Here is a 26,854-nt window from a genome sequence, read left to right on the forward strand (position 1 = left end):
CGGCGGAACTTAGAGTTGAGTACGTTCACGAGAACAAATAAAAGTTTCAGAACTCCACACCTACAGAGGAAGACGGAGGTTTTTTGCAGTTACGGACGGCGTGACGGATCGATGAGGACCGATCCCTAGCAGATGATGGAGCTCAACGTCACGGTACCGCCGGCGGGGAGCCAGCCGCCGGGGCAGGAGCAGCAAGCAGCGGGCGCGGGAATCCTGCTTCAGATTTCGATGCTCGTGCTGTCGTTTGTTCTTGGCCATCTCCTCCGCCGTCACAAGTTCTATTACCTGCCCGAGGCCAGCGCCTCCCTCCTTATTGGTAACTGCGCTGATATCGAGTCCTGTTCCATGAATTGATTGTTACCTGCTGCTAATTCGTTGATAACGTTTATGGTGATTACATAGGTGGTGATTTGGGAAATTTGTGAGAGGAATGGTTTCATTCTGTATGCTATTTGGGTTAATGGTTTGGTAATAAGATTATAGTTGGAGGAACCATTGCATGTTGATTTTCATCTGTTTCATTTTGACAGTGCTTCTCAAGCCCATGAGAATTAAAACTGAGGCTGCCCACGCTGAGGCGGCTCTAACTACATGCTTCATGTTTCTGGCCCTCAATCATTGTGGCTAGTGAACATGAACATGTTTAAAAGAGGAGTCAACCAGTGAGAGCACTTGCTAAACCAAGGCACCTTGATCGACCAACATGTTTAACTAGCTTGTCACTTTTTTATTTTGTTCACAATTTGGATCAAAATGTGAACCAAGAAGTTAGGTCTTGTGGCTTACATTATGTTGAGGTTAGGGCTACAAACAAGCTGAGATAAGCCTAACAAGCGTTTGTTCATGTTTGAGCTTGTTTATTAGCAGTTTTTGGGGCTCTGTTCGAGCTTGATTTGAGCTTTTCTGTTTGTGTTCAAGTTTAGTTCGTTTAAAATGGATGATGGTGAAGTTTAGTTTGTGTTCGACTTATGTTCGATTTGTATTGTGTTTATTGAGTTTTAAAGAGCAGTTTGTATGATATAATAAATGAGCCATATTAAGTCTTTTCACAAACAATTATATTGAATCTTATTGAGACTGTTAATGAATATTCTTACTGAGCATTATTGAGCCCATAAACGAGCTAGTCGATTGAGCATTTTCAAGCTTAAAAAGGCGGAGCTTAATAGGCTTTTTATAAATAATGTTAATTAATAGATATTTATAATTTAATCAAATTAATAGTTGTGCCATGTTTAATAAGTTATAAAATTCATTAATTAATTATTAATTAGATATTATTTTATAATAAATAGAAATAATTTAAATTAATTTGTTAATTATTTTTATAACAAGACTAAATTGAGTTTCTTAATGACAATGTTCATAAGCCTTGTATCTAACATTAATAGAGTATCTTAATAAGCTTGTTCACAAGCTCTGTATCAAATACTAATCGGGCTTCTTATTGAGCATGTTTACTATCTTTAAATGATACTGTTCATGACATCAACAAGCCAAACAAATAAATGTTCAAACTTGTTAATTTAACAATTGAATAATTTAAAAATTGTTCATGCTTGTTTATTTAGTTAAACAAACGATCATGAACAAGTTGCAATCAAGCCGAGCCATGAGTACCTTGTTCGAATGCTCGGTTTGTTTACAACCCTACTTGAGGTGGACTTTAATTTTGGTGCTAGGTTTGAATGGGTGACTATGAGTTTAGTCCAAACAAAATTAAACCCCAAGGGTCTTAGAAGCATTCCTCTTGTATGTTTTTGTTGTGCATTCAATTTTTTTGTGTTCCTTTAATTATTTGGATTCCATGGTATTGAAATATTTTGCTTGCCAGTGTCTGCCACCTTACTATCCATCAAAATAATCTATTCAAACCATGGGTGGAGGGTAAGGCCAAGATGGATTGGGTTCGTTGAGTTGCATTAATCTCTTTAATTAGGGTTGTATTTGATCAACTAGGATCAAAGTTCGAGTATTTGTTGTTTTTATTCTACAATGGAGTCACGACACATTTTATATCACATATGTTATGTTCTGATTGTACATTGCATTCATAAATATCATATCATTTGATCAAGTTTGATATTATCTATCTTTAGTTTTGGGATGCATAGTATAATTATGGTATGTTTGTTGTAAGGTATGATAGAAATCATGTTTCAAAAAGAAATCTTTGTTTTGGTACAATAAGTTGCATTAGATTTTAACATACCTTATGAATAGTTTGATATAATAACATTACTATAGGAAGTACATAACTATGTAGTTGTTTATCGGTTCCAGGCATTGCTTCACATTTCAAGAATTAGTTATATTTTGATTTAGTTTTGCTACCTTTAAGTTCATAACAAAAAGATAACATTTGTATGTAACTAAGTGATTTATACTTGATTAACAAAGATTGCTTTCTTCTAGGATGTGAATAGCTCACTTATTTCAAGTATGAAACTTGAAAAAGAGCTGATGGAATAACACCACCTTCACTAGTTCTATTTATATGTTTGTTTCTAGTTACCACCTCATTTTTGCTCGTCTTCTACTACTGCAACAACAATAAGATGCTTTTATCCCACTACGAGGAGTCAACTACATGAATCAATTCTCCATTATATCCTACTAAGAGTCAAATTCTAATTTAAATCTAATAATAAAGTTCATTTTTAATACTTTTTAACCAATTCTTTTTAGGTCTACCTCTACCTTTCTTAATATAGGCAGGATCTAATATGTCTACTCTCCAAACATCAGAAGGGGACATTTTATGTGATGAAACCATCTAAGGCGACTCTCGAATTTTATTTTGCCACTGGACATATCACATTCTATCTCTAAGTGTAATTCTACTCATCCACATGAGGGTACTCATCTATGCAACACTTTACTTAATTTCATGCTTCTCTTGTAATGACCAATATTATGCGTCATAAACCATTGCAGGTCTCACCATCACCTTATAAAATTTTCTCCCAAATTTGAGGGGTACTTTTCTATCACATAACAGGTCCGATGCATTTCTCCATTTCAACCATCTAACTTAAATTCTACTTACAATATCCTCAGATGTTTCACCATTGCTTTGAAGAATAAACCTGACATATCTAAAACATGCACTCTTTTTAATGACTTGATCACCTGATGTCACAATCCGACGACTAAATTTATTACCACTAAAATTACACTATATGTATTCAATTTTAGATATACTCAAACAAAAAACCTTTAGACTTTAAGGTTGACCTCTATAATTCAAAATTTTCATCAAGTCCCTCCGTAGGCTTATCAACAAGAGTAAATATTATTAGCACAAACATACGCCAAGGTACATCCTATCAAGATCCGGCCCGAATGCTCGACTTAATGGGGCGGGAATGAAAGTCGGATGGTATGATCAAATCATTTTAATTTATAAGTAATACAACATATAAAACATCAAAATTTCTCCTTTTATCTAAAGAGCCACTAACAAATTTTCTCAAATATTTAATATTTGAAAAGATCATAAATTATCTGTTTTCAGTGTTGCGTTGTCTTGTATAAATAAATTCTTCTATTTTTGCCATTTCTAAATCTCTTAAGACTTACCTGAAACATTTATTTAGTGGAATGAGTTTACAAAGTAAACTCAGTATGTAATTATTGACAATTATTAAACATAAAGTAGATATATTGATATAATACATACAACTTTTTCTCTTAATATCAATCGATACACATTCATCTTTCATTCATTAATATAAGTCCTTTTCTTAGTATTCATTCATAACCATCCATTTCTATTTTAACATTTTTTTAATAGGTTTGACATTCAATTTCTTAGTATATTAATTTCCCCATTTTCATTTACATGAGCACCGTCTAAATGTACCAATTAATGTACAACCATTTCCATTTTATTTCCTTTTCCTTTTTCTTTTCCATTTTAACGTGCACGAGTACGTTGCTTCCCCAGTTAGTACCATACGGGGGTGAACTCTTATAATTTGCAAATACCTTTTCCTTGTTATAATTACGTCTTTTTATTTCTATACATATGTATAACTTTTGTCTTTCATTTTGTTTACCATTTTTCACTTTCAATTTGATCATTATTTATACCTTTGCATATTTCATATCTTACATAAATTAATAAATTTTTTCTTTAATAAAAGCTTCAAACATTTATAACAGATGAAATTTATCAGAAGACTTTAGAATCATGAGATATCTATCTATATTCTCAACATTTATAATTTATGCAAATAATCAAATGTTTAAAAGATTGTATGCATAAAATAATATCATAAAATTACATAATTTACCTACTTTGAATCTTTCAAGTCTTTGATCTTGTCACAACCTCAGCCTCAAATTTCCGCTCTTATTGCATTCCTTGAAGAACCCAATTTCTACAACTTGATCTCTCCTTTTCTAAAATCCCTAAAGCCATACAATATAACTTTCATGAAATGTAATTAAATAACAAAATTTAACTGAAGTTATGCAACTAAATTTTACTTACAAAAGAATTTTCTCAAAATCTCTAAATCATTTTTCCTCTTTCAAAATTCTTTCTCTTTGCTTTCAATCTCTTCTTTTTTCCTTTAAGAAAATATCATTCGCTTAAAATGAAGTAATCGACGAAATTGATAAGAAAAAATGAAAAGAAAAATTTAACAAACCTTCTTTACCCTTTCCCTCGGTTGTTTCTCTCGTTCGTTGAAATTTCTTGTCAGTCTTTTAGCAATAGAAATGGGAGGAGGCCGGCGGTGGAAGTTGAGAGGGAGAGGGAGTTTGACTCTCTTGCGTGGGTGAGAGGCGTGAGTGAACGTGAGGGGGCGGTTTAGTGAGAGGGAGTGTTATGAGGGATGAGGGGTTTAAGTGAGGGTATGTTGGGAATTTTTACTCTCTCTTTAAATTTTTATCTATATATGAAATCAAAATTTTTTTATTAGTTGTGCTTCGACTCGGCCTTCACTTTGTCATCATTCATACACATCAATGCTGTCTCGATTTACACATGAAATTTAAATTTTCGCCGATCGACGACCCTGATCAATATGGGTATCAATCTTAGCTGTTTTCATTATTCCAGACGCACTGATGCTGTCCATTTTGTGAACAGAGGCCATTTCAGTCATTATGGTTAATTACGCTGGATGTCGCGCTCTTTTGCTTTTGAAATTCACCGTGTGGTCGATTTAACCCCAACACTAGTATTGAAGTCAACAATGATATATTTTTCTTATTGGAAAATAATTTGCTTGAAATTTACTATGTCCATTCTTATAAGTGAGGAGATGCTCATCTCTTTTTTAAAATAAAGTATTAGCATTTGCTAGATAAGATGATCCTATTATTTTTATTAGTTGCTCCAAACCCATAGCTACTGTGAATATATTAAATTTGTACCACTATCAATATCTCCATTTAAATTTCTTCAAAACTCTTTTTTTAAGTAGGTTTTGTATTAATTTTTCTAATTTATTACAAAATTTTATTTTTGAGCATATATCGAACCATTCTTGACGAGCATAAGTACTTATAATATTAATAATCTTAGTATCAACAATAATTTTTAAAGCTATAATTCTGTCACGATCCGGCCCGGTTAGCTCGTATATACGAGGCGGGAACGAAATCGGACGCTCAGAACAATCTCTAATTATCTTACATGTTAATAAAAATTTCTAAAAAGACTTCAATAACATAAAGCGCCTCTAAACATTTTAATTTCATTTCAAAAAAAGAGTTCACAATATATACAAGGTGGCTAAAATTTCTAACTATTCATGCTATGACAAAGTCACCCAAAAGTAAAGGAACTACAACTAGTAAAAAAAAATAATAAAAGAACCTGTCACCCGGGGTACGACGACTGTAAGTAAACCTCGGGTTATCAGCCATCTCTTCTTGCAGGTTCTCCTGAAAAGTATCCCACACTAGGGAATGAGTTAACGTGTAATTTCTAAACATGCTCACATGACTTATTAAACGAAAATTACATTTTTTAAACTAAATGGAACATGCTTTTCTTTTCATACACATGCTATCTTATTTATGTCTTTAGAATAGGAGATAATTTAGATATGCCATATGCATATATCTTAGATATATATCATGTAATGAAATGTCATCTCAAAATGCTTATTTATTTATCATATACAACCGTCCTGGAGTATCAGGGGTGTACTGATCAGGTACACAAACCTCTTTTGGCCATTTATTCCTTTTCCTCATTTGCTCCAAGGGCCATAATGTTCCCGTATTGTTCATATGTGCTTTTGCACGTACTTGGTACTCCGCAATCAATCATGCACAATCAATTCTATATTCTTTTCATATGAACATACATTCCTTCCTTTTCATATAATGTCATATATTTTCATAAACTAATGTTTGACATGAAATCTCTAAACATGAAATAAATAACATGTAATGACTACACTTAAGCACTTAAGCATGAAAGAAACAATGAAGCAAATATATTGCATGTGTAACAAATATTCCATTTCTATAAATCATGTCATAAGGGCTTAACATATAAAATGATATAAACATGAAATATCAAATGGACATGTAAGAAAAAGATTTCCTACCTCCTAAAACTATGAAATCCTCCTCTTCTCCTCTTTATTTACTCTTCTTCTTGCCACCACCTAAAGAAAAACAACTCAACTTAAACTTCTTGTCAAAATAAAAATGTATGTTTCACTAATTCTTTTATAAGTTCCCTATCATCTTCCTACACCTATCCTTAAGGTAAAATATCATCAATCCTCACACAAAATTTTGATTTTTCATTAATTAATTTCGGATTTAAATAAAATCTAAATTATGGGGACCTAAAAATTCATTCATTTAATTCCAAGTTCTTCTAAAACATTCCCCTTCCTTATACATATAAATAAAACATTATTATTTTCGGAATTAAATCATAAAATAATTAAGAAAATTATTTTTTTTCTCAAAATTTCAATTTCTATTATTTAGAGACATCCCTAAACCCTTAGGAATAGTTTTAGTGAACATGCAACCCCAGAATCCCTAAGTTAGGAAAAAAACCTAATTTTTAAAATAAAAATTCCTTAAGAAAACATTTCATTTTCTTCAAAACATCCCTTTCCTTACATTCTTCCAACAATCCCTACAAAATAAAGCATAAAAAAAGAAACCCTAATTTCGGATTTAATTTTTTTTCCTTAATAAATCTTAACATTTAGGACATAAAACAATAGATCCAAACAAGCCCTAAAGGCTTTCTAAAGAAATCCCTAAGAAAAACCAAACCCTAAAATCTTGCTTCAATAAAAACTAAAAAAAAAATACAAGATTCTTCAAAAAGAAGTTACCTCCTAGCTTCTCCAAGCCTCCCTTTACGTTTTTTCCTAAAGGAACTCGCAGGAAAACTCGCCGGCCGCCGGCCAAGAGTCTTCTCCCGTCGCCTACCTCTCTCTCCCGTCGCCCTCTCTTCGGGTTCGGCCGAAAAGAACACCAAGGGACCGATTATTTCGGTCCCTAATTAAGGCTTGTGAGGGATTTAGAGAAAATTTAAATGCCATATTACGCATGTACCCTTGCCATTTTCATTTCCCTTAAGAAATCCTAGGGGTAACAATGGAAGATGAGGCTAAAAGTTACTTAAACGATATTTGACAAATTTTAATTTCAAAACCGTGCGAAATTGGAAACAAGTTCTTTATATCAATTCGATCGAAATTTCATGGCGAATTTAATAAAATTTATTTCGTTGAATTCTGACAACATCGAAATTTCACTTAAGTTCATCGCGACGCATCGAAATGCGTGCGACGCACTCAAATGACGAATTTCTGGGTTTTACAAATTCTATCTCTAATTTTCTATATTAACTATTAACCGTGAATACAATATTGAATTTAATCAAATATTCTACAACTTTAATGCATTTATTCACAATATGAGCTTTTTTGATTTCTCCGAAGCTTGTTTCATTTATCTTTTTTAGTCTTGTTTCTACTATCAGGGATCTATCACTGAATGCATTTAACCTAGAATCCTAGATTCTCTTGCTGTTTTGATTATCAAATTTATACCTTGCTTATTCCAAATATGAATCTTGAAAAAAGATGATGGAATAATGCTAAAGTGAATTACTTAATTTTTGTGGTTGTTTTTCATTAACCTCATCTATTTTTGGCTTCTCTATTTTGATTTTTATCTGTGAACTAGATATTGGATTTTATCAAATAGTCTACAACTTGGATCCTTCTATGCACCGCAAGAACTTAATTATTCCCGTGAAGTTTGTTTGATCGCATCCCTTGTAGTTTTGTTTCCACTCGAGGGATCTATTATCTAATTCATTTAAACCTAGATTCTACATTTTTCTATTGTTCAATATTAGTAAGAAGCAACTCGTGCTAGAAACCCAACTTGTTTCTAGCTAATTTTTAACTGCGATTCATTTTACAAATGCATATAAGTCTCATTCTCTTATCAAAATTGCTTTTATACCTATGATCTTGATAAATCTTGCATTTGATTGGAGGGATTGGTGTGTGTTGGACTATTTGAAAAGAGTGGAAGATTAATACTTGGCTAGATTTTCCTTAGCTTTTATGTGGATTTTGTCTATTTTGGTGGAGCAATGTATGGAGTTAATATGTCTACTGCTTATTAGCATCACCTTTGAGGAAGAAACAATCAGCACATCAATTAGCCATATTTGTAAGGCAATCCAGGGAATGAATATAATGCTCAAATTTGTCTGTATATATACTTTAGGAAGGTGCTTGTGTTTATATTAGGTAGGCTTTTCTGCAATTATGTATTGTTTAAATGCTTTATATATTTTTTCTATTTTATTGTAGGATATTTTAGGGAAAATTCTATAAGATGGTAGTGAGGCCTGCAATGCTTTACGGTGCTGAATGTTGGCCATTAAAAGAGAAGCATAATACTAAGTTAAGTGTGGCAGAGATGAGGATGCTTAGGTGGATGAGTGGCTTTACCCTTAGAGATAGGGTACGAAATGAGCATATACGTGAAAAGGTTGGAGTAGCTCCAGTAGAAGATAAGATTAGAGAGAGTCGCCTTAGATGGTTTGGTCACATAAAACGACGGCCTTCCAATGACCCGGTTAGGAGAGTAGAGGTATTAGATTTGACTTATGTTAAGAAAGGTAGAGGCAGACTTAAAAAGACTTGGTTAGAAAATATTAGAAATTACCTTTCTTTATTAGATTTAAATGAGAATTTGACCTTTATTAGGACACAATGGAGAAAAAAGATTCGTGTAGCCGACCCCACGTAGTGGGATAAAGGCTTGATGTTGTTGTATTGTAGGATACTTTTCTTTTTCCTTGAGTGGTCTATATATGTAGTATCATGCATCCACTGCTTTGAATCAATAAGAAGAAAATAACATTGCCTGACCTTTTCTTTCTTTACATGTTTCCATGTCTTTCCACAGAGTTATGCGATGATGTACTACAGGTGCTAGGAAAGTAATTACACGGTTTCTATTTTTTCATTACTGAAGTGTGCTTCTGTAAAATCTTAAATTTCTGGTGGCGTATCACTATTAGATTTCGTTTGGGACAGCTTTTTAACTGCTTCTTAATGCAGCTTTCAAATATACAAATTTAAATTTTTACAAAAAAACTACTTTAACAAGCCGTAAGAAAGCCGTCCCAAACGAAGCCTTAGTTTGCTATAGCTGAGTTCCATTAGGTTTGTTTTCTTCTGCAGTTTGAAGGTAGTCTTGAATAAGTTTGTATTGCACTAATTGTTAGCATTTATCTATTTACCATCACTTCTCAGGTTTAGTTGTTGGTGGTTTTGCTAATGTTTCTAAAACAGAAATGAATCTTAGGTTTGTTTCATGTTATCTTTTTCCTTTAAATTTATCACCAATATGTGCCATGCTTTTGTTTCTTAGTTGCTACGTGGTTGCTTGATCATTACAGGAAATGGTTCAACTTTCACGAAGAGTTTTTCTTCCTCTTCTTACTGCCTCCGATTATATTATATCCAAACCGGTTATGTGGTGCCGTTATTTTCTTTTATCATTTTTGCTAGAACACGTGAATTTTTTACAACTGAAGTTTTTTTGTTTTTCCCTTGACTGCGCCCTACTCAGTCTGGTTTCAGCTTAGCACCTGTAAGTCCTTTATGCTTATTTTTTGTGCAGATACTGCCTTTTTAGTAATACGTTAAATTTGTTTCTGATGTACCCATCCAACTTTTTTCTTTCAGAAACCATTCTTTTCAAATTTTGGAGCCATTATAACGTTTGCTATACTGGGAACGTTTATAGCTTCAGTTATTACTGGTCTTTTAGTGTAAGTATGCCAATGTGCTAACACCTTTTTCTTGCCAAATAAGTAGTCTGTTTTGTAGTTTTTAATCTGAATAGTAGCCTATTTGCAGCTACCTTGGTGGATTAATATTTATCATGTATAGACTGCCGCTGGTTGAATGCATGATGTTTGGCGCTCTTATATCAGCCACTGATCCTGTGACCGTGTTATCTATATTTCAGGTTTCTGACCGTTTCTGATCTTTCATCAGCTTGCTTATGCTATGTGCATGGATTTGCCATTTATGCTCATCTTGTTGCTGCTTATATGTATTAAGTGTAGTTTAAGTCTTGAAAGCTAATGCAAAGATATTATGACCACTAAACAGTTTCAGAATCTTCTTGGCTGACACTCACTGCAAATCTTTTATCTGCTTATATGGGTTTGTTTTTTTAATAATTTCTGAATGTTCCTTCTATGCAACGCTTTTATATATTGAGCAACCTTTACAAGCGTCAGATCATCATAGTTCCTGTGTTTTCCCGGCCATGCTGGCTTTAGCAGCCTATTTTTACATGTTTTTGGTCTTGCATTCGGCCCTATTGAGTGACATGTTCTCTTTGTATTCCTGCTATGAAGAAATATGAAGTATTTACATGCAATTTTTCTAGTTCTTGAAAATTTAATTTTATTTAATGAATGCTTCTGAAAGATGTTCAAGAAGGATCGGGACTTTCTGCTGTATGGAAAGCCTGGAACTTTTATGGTTTTGAACTTGATTTCTTAAATGATTTCCTCTGTTACTATATCTGAATGAGCGGGCATGCATCTCTTCATCTGTCTTTTCTTTCTTTCCTTCTAATGCAACACAAGAAAGTGTGGGAAGAAGGGATCTTAAAGCTTTCTTGCTTTCCGAAAATGTTTGTTGCTTGACTTAAATTTTTAAATATAGGATTGATTTTCTGTAAATTTAGATATGAATGAATTTTCAGCTTTCTTGTATGCCCATATGATTTGATTTAACCCATACCTAAGTCGAACACTACCTTCCCAATCAAGGAAAGACGACTCAAATACCTAACTTTTAAGCGATCATCTATAATGAAAAATAACATGAAAGACGCTCTAAAAGCCTAAGGCATGATACAAATAAAAATAGTAAAAATAAACAATGAAATAAATTATGATACCACTACTAAATCAATCTCTCTTTTACTTGTGTGATTGCTTGATTTCGTGGTCATATTATGTTTTTCCAAATATCCTAATGCTTCTTTGGATGAATCATGATCATACTTCTGACGATTCAAAGTAGCTTGAGGATTGCTTCGAATATGTTAGAAGTACCATTTCCAGCCAGATTTCATTTCGAGTATGTCAGATTTTTGCTCACCTATTGTTTTGTATTAATTAATTTTGTTGGTCATTCTTTTTGTCATAGCTAGTTTTTACGAACTGATTTTGATATTTGCTTAGTTTTACATTTGTAATACATTTTTTCCCATCAATCCATACCACGGATATTCCTCTTTTAATGTCTTTTGCACCCTTATTTTGCTCGTCATATAACACAATCTGCCGGGGAAGCAGGGAAACCTGTTTGCTTTTATTTGATGCATATAAGTTACGTCTGAGTCTTAAAAAGATGTTTTATGCACCTCTCTTTTGAGAGTAGTTTCTATTAAGTTTTGTGTTTGGTTTTTGAGGGATACTTGCGTGATGCTGTCTATTGCACAGTATGTAAACATTAAATATCAGATTTACATTGAAGAAGGGCTTGCAGGTTATTTTGGCGTCTGTTTCTTATGCTTTTGCCTGTACATGTTGTCTAGGAAAGTCTCACTTACCTCATCTTCATTTTGCTTATATGCTGCACAGGAACTTGGTACTGATATGAACCTATATGCATTGGTGTTTGGAGAATCTGTTCTAAATGATGCAGTATGTTTGAAATCCCAGCATACCCAAATTAGTCACTGTTTTATTGCTTTAACATTTCATCCTCTTATTTTCTCATTGTTTTGTCTTTTCAATCTTGGCAGGTGGCAATCTCTTTATACAGGTGAGCTTCAATTTTCGAGTTTATTTTTTTCAAGTAACCCTTGCATATTGCTTTTGTTTTGACTTTCGCTATTATTTCAGGACAATGTCATCAGTAAGAAGCCATGCTTCATCTGGGCAACACTTCTTTGTGCTTATTGTTAGGTTTCTGGAGACCTTTATCGGTTCAATGTCTTCAGGTTTGTATTGGCTACTTCAAATTTCTATTTTTAATTATCTTGTTTGAGTATTTGAGGATTGTTTTATAATGAAGCAGACATTTGCATGTGTATAATGTACAATTGAGTTATTTTGTCTTATTTTTATAATATATATATTTTTTAATTCTTTAACTTTCATTGGAACAGATTTGTACATCTAGTCTTTTGTTTTCAAGTAGAATTTGTAGCGAGTGTGGTATTGCTTAAGACAACATTTGCAATGTCTTGTTTCTGCCCCTGCATGAATGTGCGAAGGTTTTGTGTGAAACTTGTGGAATCAAGCTTCAATGCTCCAATTCCTACATGCTTTCTTTTATTATTAACTAGGCATCACATTCATGTGTGAAATAGGTTTGATAATTCAATACATGACCGCTTTTTCTGCTTTGTTTGATTTGGGTACTGATATCATTTCATTAAAAAATTGTTTTGGGGGTAGTCTATCTTTCTTGAGGCAACCAAATGGAAAGGTCTTTCTGATGTATGTTCCATAATTTTTGGATGGATTTTGCTGATAAAATCGTTAAGTAGGTGCCTATCATAATTGTGGGTTTCGTGATTTTTGAGTTGCTCTACTGTAATGTCTAATTGGGGTTTTCATATGGTAACTGGTGCTCTGTGAAGAATAAAGTGTCACCAAATATCTTCATATCAGGAATTGAATCACATCTATCTTGATATGGTTTTCAATTCATAACATTGTGTGGCATCATTGGGACCAAATATGCAATCACTCAGCGTGCTACTTGGGAAATTGGGTATTCAACTATTCATGTCATTCATCTTGAATGCACCTACAATAAATTGTGCTGTTGAAAGTACTTACTTTGAACTTACGCTACTCAGTCATTGTTTAATATTTATTGTATTAATTAGGGTAAATATCATGTAGGACCCTCATATTTGGGCCGCACGCATCATGTCCGTCTACTTTGATATCTGATGATGCTTAATTATAGCTGGCTTATCAATATGGGATTGTAGGTGCTAGTTAACTTTTGCTAATTTGCTAATTGCATTATCTTTGTTTATGGAACCTGCTGGATCCCTATATCCCGCTAGTTAAGGAGCTTCTATTTCATAGGATTTGTTGGATACTGCTTCTAGTAGAGTTCCTATTTTACAATATCTCTATCACATCTAATCCACCCATCGACCTATTGAAATTATAATTTTTTTAAATTTCGGGCTTTTACTCGAACTATTTCTCATGCAAGTGATTTTTTTCTTGTTGCTCCGGGTTTGGGATAAGATTAAAGTTGAGTGTGATGTTTGTTTAGAATTAGATTGGGTTTATCATGTGCCAATCATATCTACTAACCCAGGGATGAGCAACCTATAACTAGATGTCCTAGGCATGTAAATGATCATTTTTGGCGAAATAAAATTTCTTTCCGTTTTCAATTTTGTGCATGTAAGTGATGGACCGATGATTGTTGAGTTATTGAGCTGCTGAGCAGGTAGGCCCCACAAATATAATGCCCAATTTTTTTTATTATTATTTACCGCATTTCATCACCCCTCCCTAAAAGTTTGACATTATATATATATATATATATACAAAATCATTTAATAATATTTAAATTTAAGCCTTTGAATTTATTAAAAGTTATTTATTAAGTCATATATGGGGATAAACCTGACAAGGTAAGCCTTAGGGAAGCTGTACAGAAGGTACCCTACACTCTCTCACTTCTAAAACTTGAGAATTCAAACCCAACCTTGAATTTGAAAGCTGTAAGTGTGCAAAAATCTATAATTGTTATATGACTTGTCTAATGTATTGAACAATAAACAGAACAGAAAAATGTGAAAATTAGATATACATTGATGTATTGTATAGCTTATGATTATTATATAAATTCCCATTTTGTTTACAATTAACTGCAAATATGTTTTTTATTTCTTATACTATGTTTGTGTATTTCATTGAGCTCTAGCTCATTAGCAGTGATATACTGCAAGAAAGAGGAAGGAGCCAGTGGGGCTCTAGGCAGGAAGATTGATTGCACTTTGTGTACGCATGTATAGAGGTCGAAATAGAAGTTTTAGAGACACTTTTGGGTATATAAATGTTATTTGAAAGTTTAGTAAAGCTCTGTATTTTATTTAAGGTGTTTTAAATATGTTTCAAGTTATGAAATGTTGATTCGAATAAAGATTTGAAAAACTTGATGTGTTTGGATAGTCTGGATATGCTATTTCCTACTCACTTGATCTTGATTGAAATATTTTAGGATGTGTGTTAGTAAGTAATATGTTTGTTTATATTGTCCTTCTCTGTTACACTCCATGCTGACTTGGGGGTGGGGTGGGGGGGGGGGGTTCAAAATATGGGGCGTGACAACTAAGGTGGGCAGCGAGCAAGAGGAGAGATGGGCTCAACGGGGAATAATTCCACCTCTAATTACTTACCATAGTAGAAAAAAATTAAAAGGGAATTATGAAAGTTTATTTAAAGAAAGTGGGTTGATTTGGATTTAGATTTAGAGAGGGAATAAGAAAAGTTTATTTAAGGAAAGAAAGATTGATTTGAATTCAGATTTTGGGAGGGAATTAGAAAGCTTTATATTAGGTTAGTTGTGTTATTTTAGGATTATGAGATTATTCGTGTTTGTTGTTGTTTTATTTGGAGTTATTCCTAGGGGTGGCTATGATTTGTGGAGAGTCAATCTACCTCTCGAATAGAAGATCAACTTTAGGATTATGAGATTATTCGTGTTTGTTGTTGTTTTATTTGGAGTTATTCCTAGGGGTGGCTATGGTTTGTGGAGAGTCAATCTACCTCTCGAATAGAAGATCAACTTGTATCTTGGTTTTTTGTGCTGAAATAATAATTTTTCTCATCGATTTTTGTTGCGCTTTCTCTTCGTTTGTGTTGTTTTCGCTATGTAGAGTTCAAGTTCCTAACAAATTGGTATCAGAGTTGATTTTGACAAAGAAGATTTGTTAGGAATCTAATCTATTATACACAACGAAAGCAGTAAGAACAAAGAGAAAACATAGTCTTGGTATTAGTGGAGAGGCGTGAGAGACATGGGTGGATTATAGGGTGGAGAGGTACTTTTTGGTGACTGGTCTGACGAAGGAGGATAGACTCACTGTGGTGGCTTGTTGCTTGGATGGGAAGGCCTTGGTATCGGTGTAGAGACACGAGAGATCAAATCCAGTTGTGAAGGGAGTTAAAGATAGTTTATTATAACGTTTCTAAACAAGTTGGAAGGAGAACTTCTACAAGCAATTCTTTGCTCTGATTTAGGAAGAAATAATAATGGATTATCAGGAAAGATTTGAGTATCTTTCTAGCCGATTGGGGAGGCTATTCATGAAAGTGTTGGAGGGAAATTTCATAAAAGGGCTTATGCCAAAGATTAGGGTCATTGTTCGGAGGCCACGAAGGCTGGGGGAGGCTATAAGCTAGCCCAGTTAATCAGGCATAAAAACTTGAGAGAAGAAGCAAGGGTGGCATTTCGGGATCTTCATACTAGGCGATGACTACTTTTTTTAGTACCAAAGTACAACTTGTGCCCTTTCAGAGAGAAGTACCGAAGGATATGTGATTGGGAGCACGACCTAAGGGAAATTTCAAGCGGTTGGCTGAGGCAGAGGCTCAGGAGAAGCGGGCTAAGGGATTGTGTTTCCGTCGTGATAAGAAGTTTGTATCGGGCCACCACTACAAGGATCGTACGCTGTAGGTACTTACAGTTTGTGATGAGGAGGTGTAGACTCTAAAGAAAGAGGTGATTGAGGAGTATTATCACCTAGACGTGGCGGTGGTCTCCCTGAACTCAACGATGGTGTTTACTAGGGATGTCAATTTCGGGTTCTGGTCGAACCCGGAAATGACCTGACAAGATTCGGGTCAACCCGAACCCGATCCGTTTGTAAAAATGGGTCGATTTTTCGGACCCGAACCCGACCCGCTTCAGGTTAACCCAACTCGACTCGGGGACACGACAACGCCGTGAGCAGCTTCACGGCAGCGGCGGTCCTTCAACCAGCGTTCGGCGCAGCGGGACTCGACAGCGGTCACGCGGGATGCAACAGCGGGGCTAGCAGATGCGACGCGAAGGCTGCGGGTGAAGCGACGCGGTCACGCGAGCGGTCAACGGGGGGTAGAGCAGCTCGGTCAGCGGGTCAATCCTAGTCATTTTTGGGTTTCCGGGCCAACTCGTACCCCACCCGATTTTTGAAACAGGTCGAAAACTCTAACACAAACCCGACTCGAACCCGAAATTTTCGTGTTGGGTTCGGGTCAGGTTTTTAGGTCGTGTCAAATATTGAAACCCTTAGTGTTTACCCTCCAATCACACAATGAGGTGAGGGGTCAGATATGAGAAGAATCAATGGTGGTTATGGTGGATTGTTGGGCGACTCACAATTTCATCTCTATTGACTATAAAATAAACAAAAAATAGAGAAATTCTGAAGCAACATACCTGCCTCCGAGCTGGCCCCACCTTGCGCGATTTGCCCAAACGACGCACTTCTTTGATCTTGTAACTTTCCACACGATTCAAAACCTCCCCAAACCGCTCTTTCCTTCTCATTCGAACCCCTCTCTCCGATCGAGTCCTCCGCCTTCGCCCTCACTTCCGCTAAATCCCTACCGTTCGTCCATATGCAGAAGCTTGTGATCGAGCCCCTCTCTCTGACCGAGCCCTCCGCCTACCACATTCAACGCCCCAGACCCCCGGTCACCACCAACGTCCAATTGAGCCCTAGCCATCCAACACCCCTGCCTCCCTTGCGCCCTATTTGCGACCAAAATACTCCCCTCTTGTCGCACTCAACCCGATCGCAAGCCACAAGCAAATCCCGTCGGCTTACCTTTGCATGGACCTAAGCCCGAGCAAATATTGCTTATAGACATACTTTGTTCGCACGCTTCTTCGATCAAATCCCATAAATTCGTCGAATGAGATTTACAACAAAAAGAGGAGAATTAAAGATTTAATTCACTCCCGTATGATGAAGTCTTATACACGATCAAAATTGATCTCCTATAGCACTTTGGTTGCGAAGATAAGATTCTAAATTGCTTCGGGCTACATACAACTTATTCCTGTCGAATTTATTAGTTCAAGTTATAAAATCATAATTGTTAAAAAAAGGGTTTATTATTATTGTAGAACATGTACATTGATTTGAAGACCTTGCGTCGTCGACTTTAAGTCCGGCCGAGATGATTTTAATTCGAAAACCCCACGCTGTTGATCTTAGATCCTAGTGGGATAATTTAAGAGTTGAAGACTCGCGCCATCGATCTTAGATTTAGGCGGATGGTTTTAAATTTGAGAACCCCTGGCTGTCGTGTCTTTAATCTGGCCGGGATGGTTCCAAATCGAAGGCCCTACGCCGTTGACCTTAGGTTCGAGTAGGAAGAAATTATAGCAAACGCCATCCCGATTTCTCCCTCGATGGGGAGTGGACGTCGTGAGATTATTAAAATTTTTCGAAAATTACAGAACTTTTTAGAGCTAGTGGAGAGTAAATCTATTTCTTTTAATTAATCAATTAATTATAATTAATTGATTAATTAAAAGAAATAGATTTACTCTCCACTAGCTCTAAAAAGTTCTGTAATTTTCGAAAAATTTTAATAATCTCACGACGTCCACTCCCCATCGAGGGAGAAATCGGGATGGCGTTTGCTATAATTTCTTCCTACTCGAACCTAAGGTCAACGGCGTAGGGCCTTCGATTTGGAACCATCCCGGCCAGAATAGAGGGAGAATAATGTTTTTCACTATTTGATATATACAACCCAACCCTATGCAAACAGCTCAACTCAAACTCTCAAAACAACGCTCCAACTCAACAACTCCTTAATGCAACTCTATAAATTCTCTAGTGTTCATGGAAAAAGCTCCAAAGTAGCATGAGCTCCTACAATAAATAAAATTCAATTTATATATATCATAATTAAATAAATATCAAATTAAATGCTATAGCAAAAAAAGAGCAAGACTGCTCGTACTGAAAAGAAACTACCAAACAGTAAGAAGAAAAATATTGTAGTAAAAACATTGGTGTAGAAAAGTACTGTAGCAAAACACAAAGTATAGGGCTAGCCTTTTTTATAAGAATTAGGTTGTAAGACCCATCCCTTGACAACTTCTAAGTGAAGCCATAAGTTTGACATTTGATAAAAATGTTTAGGTAATAATATAACCCTAGATTCCTCACCCGGGCATCCTAGTCTACAGGGCTTGGTTGTAAGATCCATCACTTGGTCCACTTAGCTTATAGGGCTAGGTCGTAAAACCCATCATTAGGCAACTTATAAGGAAGTCATAAGACCTATCAAACAAAAAAATTTGGGCCACCTCTAGTAGAGGTCTTAAGTCCTATTAATCAGCTACTTTTAAATAAAAGTCATAAGTCACTACCCAAATCCAAATCATACGGACATCTCTTGTTGAAAAATCAAGGCAAAAGCTACTGGAGAGAATTTCATCTTTAAATAGTGCTTTGAAATATAGTAATTACGATATTGATCCTAAGCATGTGGAATTTCTACCTCTGCAAAATAGCAAAAGCATTAGGCATCCTAAGATATAGGATTAGGTTGTAAGACCGGCAACGAGCAACTTCTAAGTAAAGTCATAAGACCCTCTTCACATTAAAACTTCTATGTAACTTCTAAACAAAATTATAAATTCTTAAACTAAATCAACTTTTGGGTATTTTAATAGATGTAAATCTCAAAACCTAAATAAAATTAAAACTCAAATCTAATCACCTCAGTCTACTCTGGGGATCTCTGAGAGGTAATCCATGACTGCTAATCAGATTATGTGGACACTACCATCAATGATTGTTAGTATTGGTAGACTGAAATCTATGTAAAACCCAAAAAATGTCATTTTAGACATCGCACACTTTCCGATGCGTCGCGACGAGTTTTAATTGAATTTTTCAAAGTCGTTGGAATTCGACGCAATAAATTTTGATAAAATAGTATGCTAATTCTGAGCGAATCGATATAAAGAATCCATATTGGATTTCACGTATTTTAGGAGCTAAAATTCGTGGAATTCTCAATATGACAACTTTACCCTTCATGTCTATTGAGTAGAGATAATTTTAAGTGAGGGCTTTTAGGACATTAGGCAATTAAAGAGAGCATCCCACTCTAAATAGGGACCAAAATGTGTTTCGGTCCCCATTCTTCTCTTGCGGCCCTAACCGAGCGGAACCACGGGAAGGAGGCGACGGGGAGGCGAATCCGGCGGCCCTTGGGGTGGTTTCCAGCGTCGATTTGCGAGGAGGATTGAAGGGAAATAGTAAGCAAGGTTAAGGTACGTTGTTTGCAAAAGTTTCCTCTTCTTTTCATGGAGTTTTTTTAAGGGGGAAAAACTAGGGTTTTGTGAAAACTCAAGTTTTGTTTAAGATAAGGTTAGGAAAGGTTAGGGAATGTTTCTAAACCCAAAAATGAGTTGATTCCATGAAAAATATGGATTTTAAAATTTAGGGTTTTCTCTGATTTTCATTTTCTTTCAAAATGTCTTTGTAGGAAAGTTTCCTAGCGATGTTATGAAATTTATTTGTGAAGTTAGTTTTTTTTTTTTGAGACATTTTTCATGCTCCAATAGTTAGGGTTTTCCAAAAACATGAAAAACCTTTAAGTGTGTTGATTCCATTTGAGCTTAGGGAGGTTTTAAAGCGAAAATTTTAGCTTTAGCATAAAATATTTTTTATTTTATTTTGAATTAGATAAATTTGATAAATTATTGTATTTTAACTTGAGTTTAAGGGAAAGAGAAGGTTTGTATGTTTGAGATGAGCAAAAGATTTGAATGAGGCTTTCCAAAAGCTAGAGTTATGATAAAGTCAAAATATGGTGTATGGAATAGTTACATGTTCATAATTTAAGATTTTTTTAGAAGTTTAAGAGAGAACAAATTAATGTTTACACCTCATGTAAATCTCTTATAGATTTTGATCGCGTAAAGGAAAGATTTTTATGGACATTTGCAAATCACATCGTGGTGAGGTAGGTGAAATGAAATTCTCTTAAATTTAAAAAGCTATGTACATACAAACATATCTAAATGATATTTTTCTTTATGCTATTTGTAATATCATTATGGCTAGCATTTTTTTTTATAGAAGTTCATAATCACTTGAGATAAAAGCAAAGTCTTTTTTATGCAATATTAGAACTCAATGATAAATCTCATATTTCTTTCTTTACAAGTATTACATATGCCTTCTCTTTACATGCAATATACATTTGAACATAGCAAATATGTATTTTCATATGAGAACATACACTTGAATGATTTACATAAGCCTCTTTTATGAATATGTAAGGAATATATGCATGTGCATGTTGACGCGGAAGTATCAATGATAAATGAACTCTTTTGAGCAATGGTAATGGAGCTCTTTTGAGCCAAATGGTAAATGGGTTCTTTTGAACCAAATGATAAAGGAATTGATGTAGACAAGGGATATAGGGGACCCTATATTTCTTGAACACAAAAGACACACAAGAAGAACACAGACAATATGAGTAGAACTTAAAACAAACTTTGTTAAATAAATTCAAACGACTCTTACAAGACTTAACAAACACAACAAAAGATGAAAAATAATTTCAAGTTTATGCAAAGAAAGAGGACTTAAAGGTTGATGTAAATGCATGATTCACTTTAGGTAAATGTTATGACATGTTGATTATTCATTTATTGAGAAATGGAAGCATGTTATAGTTTCTTTCTTGTCTCTAAATTTATTTGAATGTCATTTTCATCTACTGAGTTGTGACTCACCCTGCTTATGGGACACTTTTCTGGAAAACCTGATAAAAGATAATAGTGGATAGACCACCCTTTACGTACCATCGTAAGGAGACAACGGGTGACATGTTCTTTCATTTTGGTTTTTGATGTTTTGAGTAGAAGGACTATAGATGAATTGTAAGGAAAGATTTTGGACATCTTTTATGTTTTAGAATTTTATGTTTGAATTATTATGTTGTTATGTTGATGGATGAATAGAAAGAAAGAAAAACATTTCTCTTGGTTTTTACTTAGTGGCTCTTTCTTATGATTTGAAGATGTTTTGTATACTAAAATGTGAAGGTTTTTAATTTCTATTGTCCGATCTCTGTTCCCGACTCGCCTATGCGAGCTCACCGGGCCAAGTCGTGACAAGTTTTTCATTAGCCAATAATCTCCAACCCCGTGGTGGATCGATTGTAGTTGAAGCTTGTCGATACGGGTTATTTGGGGTGATGATGGTGAACGAGGAAGGTGGAGAAGAGTAGAGGCATCTTTCTAGTGATGATGGTGGCATTGTAGAATATTAAGGAGAGGGAGGATTTCCTTCCCTTAGAATTAGGGAGTACGTATGTAATTTTGGGCATAAAGTGGTTGTAGACCTTGGGGTTGACCAAGGTGAACTGGAAGACATTGACTATGAAATTCATATTGGGAGGAAGGAAGGTGAGGATCAGGGGGACCCTAGTTTGTCCAAAATCAAGAGTTTCTCTTATGATCTTGGTGAAGGCAATCCAGAGAGCATGTATGAGATTCTTGGTGGAGCTCTTGTCACATCTTATTTTGACCCCCCCTATAGTCAACATAAGTGTAACAGAGAAGGAGAATCTGAACAGAACTCCTTACTAACACCTATTCTTAAATACCTCTATCAGAATCAGGGAGTAAGAAGTGATCTATTCAGAATATCATAATATGTTATAATATATCAAGCTTTATACTTCATATTAGGAAGCATATGTAATACACCTTAAATAAAGTATATATCTCAATTGAAATACAAAGTTTTACTAGAATTTTTAAAATTTACTTACATACGTAAAAGTCTGTATAGCTCCCACTCAGATCCTTTTATACACCCAAAAAGTGTATGTACTCAAAAGAGTAGTCAACTGCCATGACTACTACATCACTAGCTCATTCTTTTTACATGCAATACAATAATTACTAATGAGCTAGAGCTTAATGAAATATGCAAGCAATGTATAAGAAATAATAATAGTACTTTGACAATTGATTTAAAATAAATATAAATTTCAATTGGTGATAAGAAATGTATAACATCACTTTTTGTCTTGCTTATTATTCAATACCTTTATACAAATTATGATGACTATAGGTTTTTATACCATTCCAGCTTTCTAATTCAAGGTTGGGTCCGAATTCTCAATTTTTAGAATTGAAGCTGCTCTCTTATTCAAAGTTGAGTCCGAATTTCTAACTTTTAAAATTTCGAGAGTGTAAACTTATCTCGTCAGATCTTTTGCCTTTATTTATGCGCGCCTATCCTCCATATATAACTTATTTCATCTTTCCAACACCATTACCTTTTAACAATCATAATAGGTGCTATTGAAGTCACTACTTAATGAATCAACATATATATATACAAGAGTAAACTGGAATAAAATGCTATCATAACATACCAATTGTGAGGTTACAAATAAATGTAATTTATTATTTTCTATGGTATCATCATTTGGGTATCTCATCTTATAAAGAATTTGTTATTTTAGATCTTGTTTTATACACCAACTATACCAAACTCCTCATTCAACCTAATTCTCTTCCTTTCCTCTCTTTTCCTATTGCATTCAACAATATGCATCATCCATTTCCTGTTTTCAACTAAACGCATCAGTGACCATTGCCTACTTTCAACAAATAACAATCCTTTACCTGTTTTGAGCTTTTCCTTCCCTTTTTCTTTCCCTTAATCTTTCCTCTACTGATTTTAGCCAACCATAACTGAATTCTGAAAATATGAAATCAATAACCAGCCTTCAGCAACTTGATTTCAATAATACAGATTACAGCTCTAGAAATTCTCAGAATTGCAGATTTCTGCAAACACTGCTCTTGGCAAACTATTAATTCACAAACACTAAGTCTTTAATAACAGCACTCACCCGTAGCCTATGATGCATAGACACGGATACGGCGACACGGATACGACATGACACGGACACGGGACACGTCAGTTATTGAAAATATATGACACGGACACGGATTGGACACGTTATTATAGTTCTTATATTTAAAAAATAGTGTATAAAAATTAAATAAGTATAATTTTAAAAATAATTTGAAAATAATAAGTCATTTAACTAGAATTTGTGCTTAAAGGGTATTAAGTGCGGACGTTGATTTGGTGTTGCGGATAGGAAATAAGAAATTTAGTTTAAATCCTGCCAGATACAAGAAATTATATTTAAAAAATTAATAAATAATTTAAGATACGTGTGTCGGACACGCTTGTCCAATTTATATTTAATATTTTTTAATCGAACACGCTGAAAGCGTGTCCGACACGTGTCAGAGGAGTGTTAGACGAGTATCGTGTTGGATACGGTGTCGGACACTACATGCCTCTTTGAGGAGAAGTGTCGGTGCATCATAGCCCGTAGCACCTCTTTTCCCAGCTTCCCGTGCCCTTCAGTTCGCTACTTGCTTCGAATTCCAGAAGCTGGAAGGCAAGTGACGGGGTGGGAAAGCAATAGCATGGCTAACTTAATTTATTTACTTATATAATAATATAAAAGCCTAATGTCTGTCCACTACCATCATTCCATCAATATCCTGCAACATGATTTCATCAAGCCATTGATTGCATGCCAATTGAAGTGGAATGGCTACAATAATATATTATATTAAATTGTGCTTATGTGAGTGACTGCTACAGTATACAGCTTAATTAAACTTTGCGCTTATTGTTTTTTTTTTTATTAACTACTAAACAATTTATAATATTAAATGTATATACCGGTGTGTAATTTAGGTGTATATAGGTTTATGCTCCAAATTTAAAATAAGATTTAATAAAAATAACTTTGATGTTTTATGAAGGAATAGTAAAATAGGTATATTTTGAGGAAAATTTTATGCCAAATTATGCTTACATTTTTGAAAATCTTTGGGTATCATAGGTCCAAAGCCTCAAAGGTGGGGGAAGCATGAAGAAAGAGGTGGAGGTTCCAAAGATTGCCCAACCACCCTTGCAACAGTTATGTGAGGTGTTCCAGCTGCCTCAAGGCCTATCTCCCACAAGGAAGCATGAGCATGCCATCATCCTGAAGGAGGTGGTATCCCCTATTAGTGTTTGACCCTACCGCTACCCACAGGTTTAGAAGGATGAAATTGAGAAATTGATTAAAGAGATGTTGGAAGCCCAGATCATTAGTCCTAATGTTAGTCCTTTCTCCAGTCCTGTGTTGTTGGTGAAGAAGAAGGACAGTAGCTGGAGATTTTTTGTAGATTATTGGGCTTTGTATAAATAAATAGTATTGGATAAGTTTCCTATACCAGTCATTAATAAGTTATGTGGAGTGGTGATATTCTCCAAGATTGATCTGAAATCATGATACCATCATATCACAAAGCGGCCTACTGACACTCACAAAACTTCTTTTAAGACTTCTGAAGGCCACTACGAGTTCTTAGTTATGCCTTTTGGGCTTATCAACACCACCGCTACCTTCCAGTCACTTATAAACAATGTATTTCAGCCCCATCTCCGTAAGGTTGTATTGGTTTTCTTCGATGACATTTTGGTATATAGCTTGTCTGAGGCAAAATATGTGGAACACTTGAGGATCTTGTTAGTGACATTGAAGGAGCATCATCTGTATACCAATTTCAAAAAGTGTTCCTTTGTACAACAGAAGGTGGAGTATTTGGGACATGTGATGTCAAAATAAAGAATAGATGTAGTTTTTTTCTTCAAGATAGAGACCATGTTGGAGTGGCTCTACCCAATACCCTAAATGAGTTGAGGGGATTCTTGGGACTCGCTTGGTACTACATGAAGTTTGTGAGGGGATACAATTTTATTGCATGAGCAATTGAAGGACAATTTCAAAAGAGGAGAGGCAACCACCCAAGCATTTGAGTAGCTGAAGAAAGCCATGGCGAGTGTCCTTGTGTTAGCCCTACCAGATTTCAGGCTATGGTTTGAGAGCAGTTCTCATGCAGAGTCAGAGATCCGTAGCTTATTTTAGCCAGGTGTTTACCACTAGGGTCATGCTGAAATGAGTGTATGAAAGGGAGTTGATGGTGATAGTGTTGGCAATACAGAAGTGGTGATCTTACCTTTTGGGGTGGCACTTCATAGTCAGGATCAACTAGAGGAGTTTGTAAGTTCCTATTAGAGCGAGGATGGTTACTGAGGAGCATCATCAGTGGGTTATGACTTTGAGATCTAGTACAAGCCCATTTTGAAAAATAAAGCTACAAATGCTCTCTTTGGGCATAGTGAAGACCCTCAGGTTATGACTTTATTTGTTTCCATGGTGGTGGATTTGGAGGCCTTGAAGCGTGAGAGCAAGCATGATGAGTAGCTGAGTAAGATCAGAGGAGCCCTACTGCAGGACAAGGATAACCATCCCCAGACATTCGTTTGCATGTCTTTCTGTATTTGTGGGAACTGCAAATGTATTTGCAACCTAGCTGAAGTCATTTATGGCTAAGTTGAATGTGGTATAAACAATAATGTTAAAATGTTTGGTTATATTAAGAAGGTTAGTGGTCAAGTGATTTATTTGAAAGATGATGGGAGTAACATCCTTTGAGGATAAGTGAAAGAAGACATGTGGTTTTAGTATTTTGGTATGCACAATGGAGGTCAAAAGATGCACAAGTTAGGCCGGTCGATAGAATTATTAGGGAAATGTTATAAATTAAGGGTTAGAGAAGGTAACATGGCTAGAAAATTGTATGAAGAAAAATTTTCACAAAATAGAAATATCACTTCATCAAGCTCTCAGCAAGGAATTGAAGAGGATTGTTAAATACAATCTAAATAGTTGGAAACGGAATATGTCCAATGATGTTAATTCATTGGCCTTCAATTGTTTAATTTCTTTTTTGTGTAATATGCTAATGAAACTGCATTGTTACGTGACATCATTTGATCATATGACAGGAAGTTGAGTATTGTGGTCTTTTCATTTTCTATGTAGGTTTAAACTTTGTGCTAATTCAAGTTAAATTTTTCTATGTTTGTGCAGGTGTTGGAGTTGGATTCATCTCTGCTCTTATATCCTTTTCAAACCATCCTTTCTGGCTGCTCTTCTTTCTTTAGATCTTAGCTTTTATATTTTAATAATTCTTCTATTTCTTGATGGCCTGGCTGGACATAAATTTAGGTGGGCCTGGGTTGTGCAAACGCTTCTGGATTTGTTCACATCCTTGATATTTTAAGCCTATGCTACTTGTATATTGCCATTGCTACAATGCCAGTTTGGGCCTAAAATTGTCAGAGCCGTACGGAGTCTATTTATATTGTTTATGTATATAAATCAAGTAATTTATTCCTCTAGTGTAGTCTC

General features: G+C 35.0%; 1 protein-coding gene across 1 annotated transcript in view; it reads left to right on the top strand.

The window, feature by feature from the left end:
• Positions 1-26,854, top strand: part of LOC110111273 (sodium/hydrogen exchanger 6) — a 42,130-nt gene continuing 15,276 nt past the window's right edge. Inside the window, exons 1-10 of the mRNA XM_020843060.2 lie at positions 1-316; positions 9,780-9,831; positions 9,926-9,985; positions 10,095-10,119; positions 10,215-10,300; positions 10,389-10,500; positions 12,137-12,199; positions 12,301-12,320; positions 12,401-12,498; positions 26,534-26,562. Coding sequence (XP_020698719.1) covers positions 133-316; positions 9,780-9,831; positions 9,926-9,985; positions 10,095-10,119; positions 10,215-10,300; positions 10,389-10,500; positions 12,137-12,199; positions 12,301-12,320; positions 12,401-12,498; positions 26,534-26,562 — 729 coding nt within the window. The 5' untranslated portion in view covers positions 1-132. The remainder of the gene's footprint in view (positions 317-9,779; positions 9,832-9,925; positions 9,986-10,094; positions 10,120-10,214; positions 10,301-10,388; positions 10,501-12,136; positions 12,200-12,300; positions 12,321-12,400; positions 12,499-26,533; positions 26,563-26,854) is intronic.

The sequence above is a fragment of the Dendrobium catenatum genome, unplaced genomic scaffold, assembly GCF_001605985.2.
Source record: "Dendrobium catenatum unplaced genomic scaffold, ASM160598v2 fragScaff_scaffold_970, whole genome shotgun sequence".
Classification (NCBI taxonomy): domain Eukaryota; kingdom Viridiplantae; phylum Streptophyta; class Magnoliopsida; order Asparagales; family Orchidaceae; genus Dendrobium; species Dendrobium catenatum.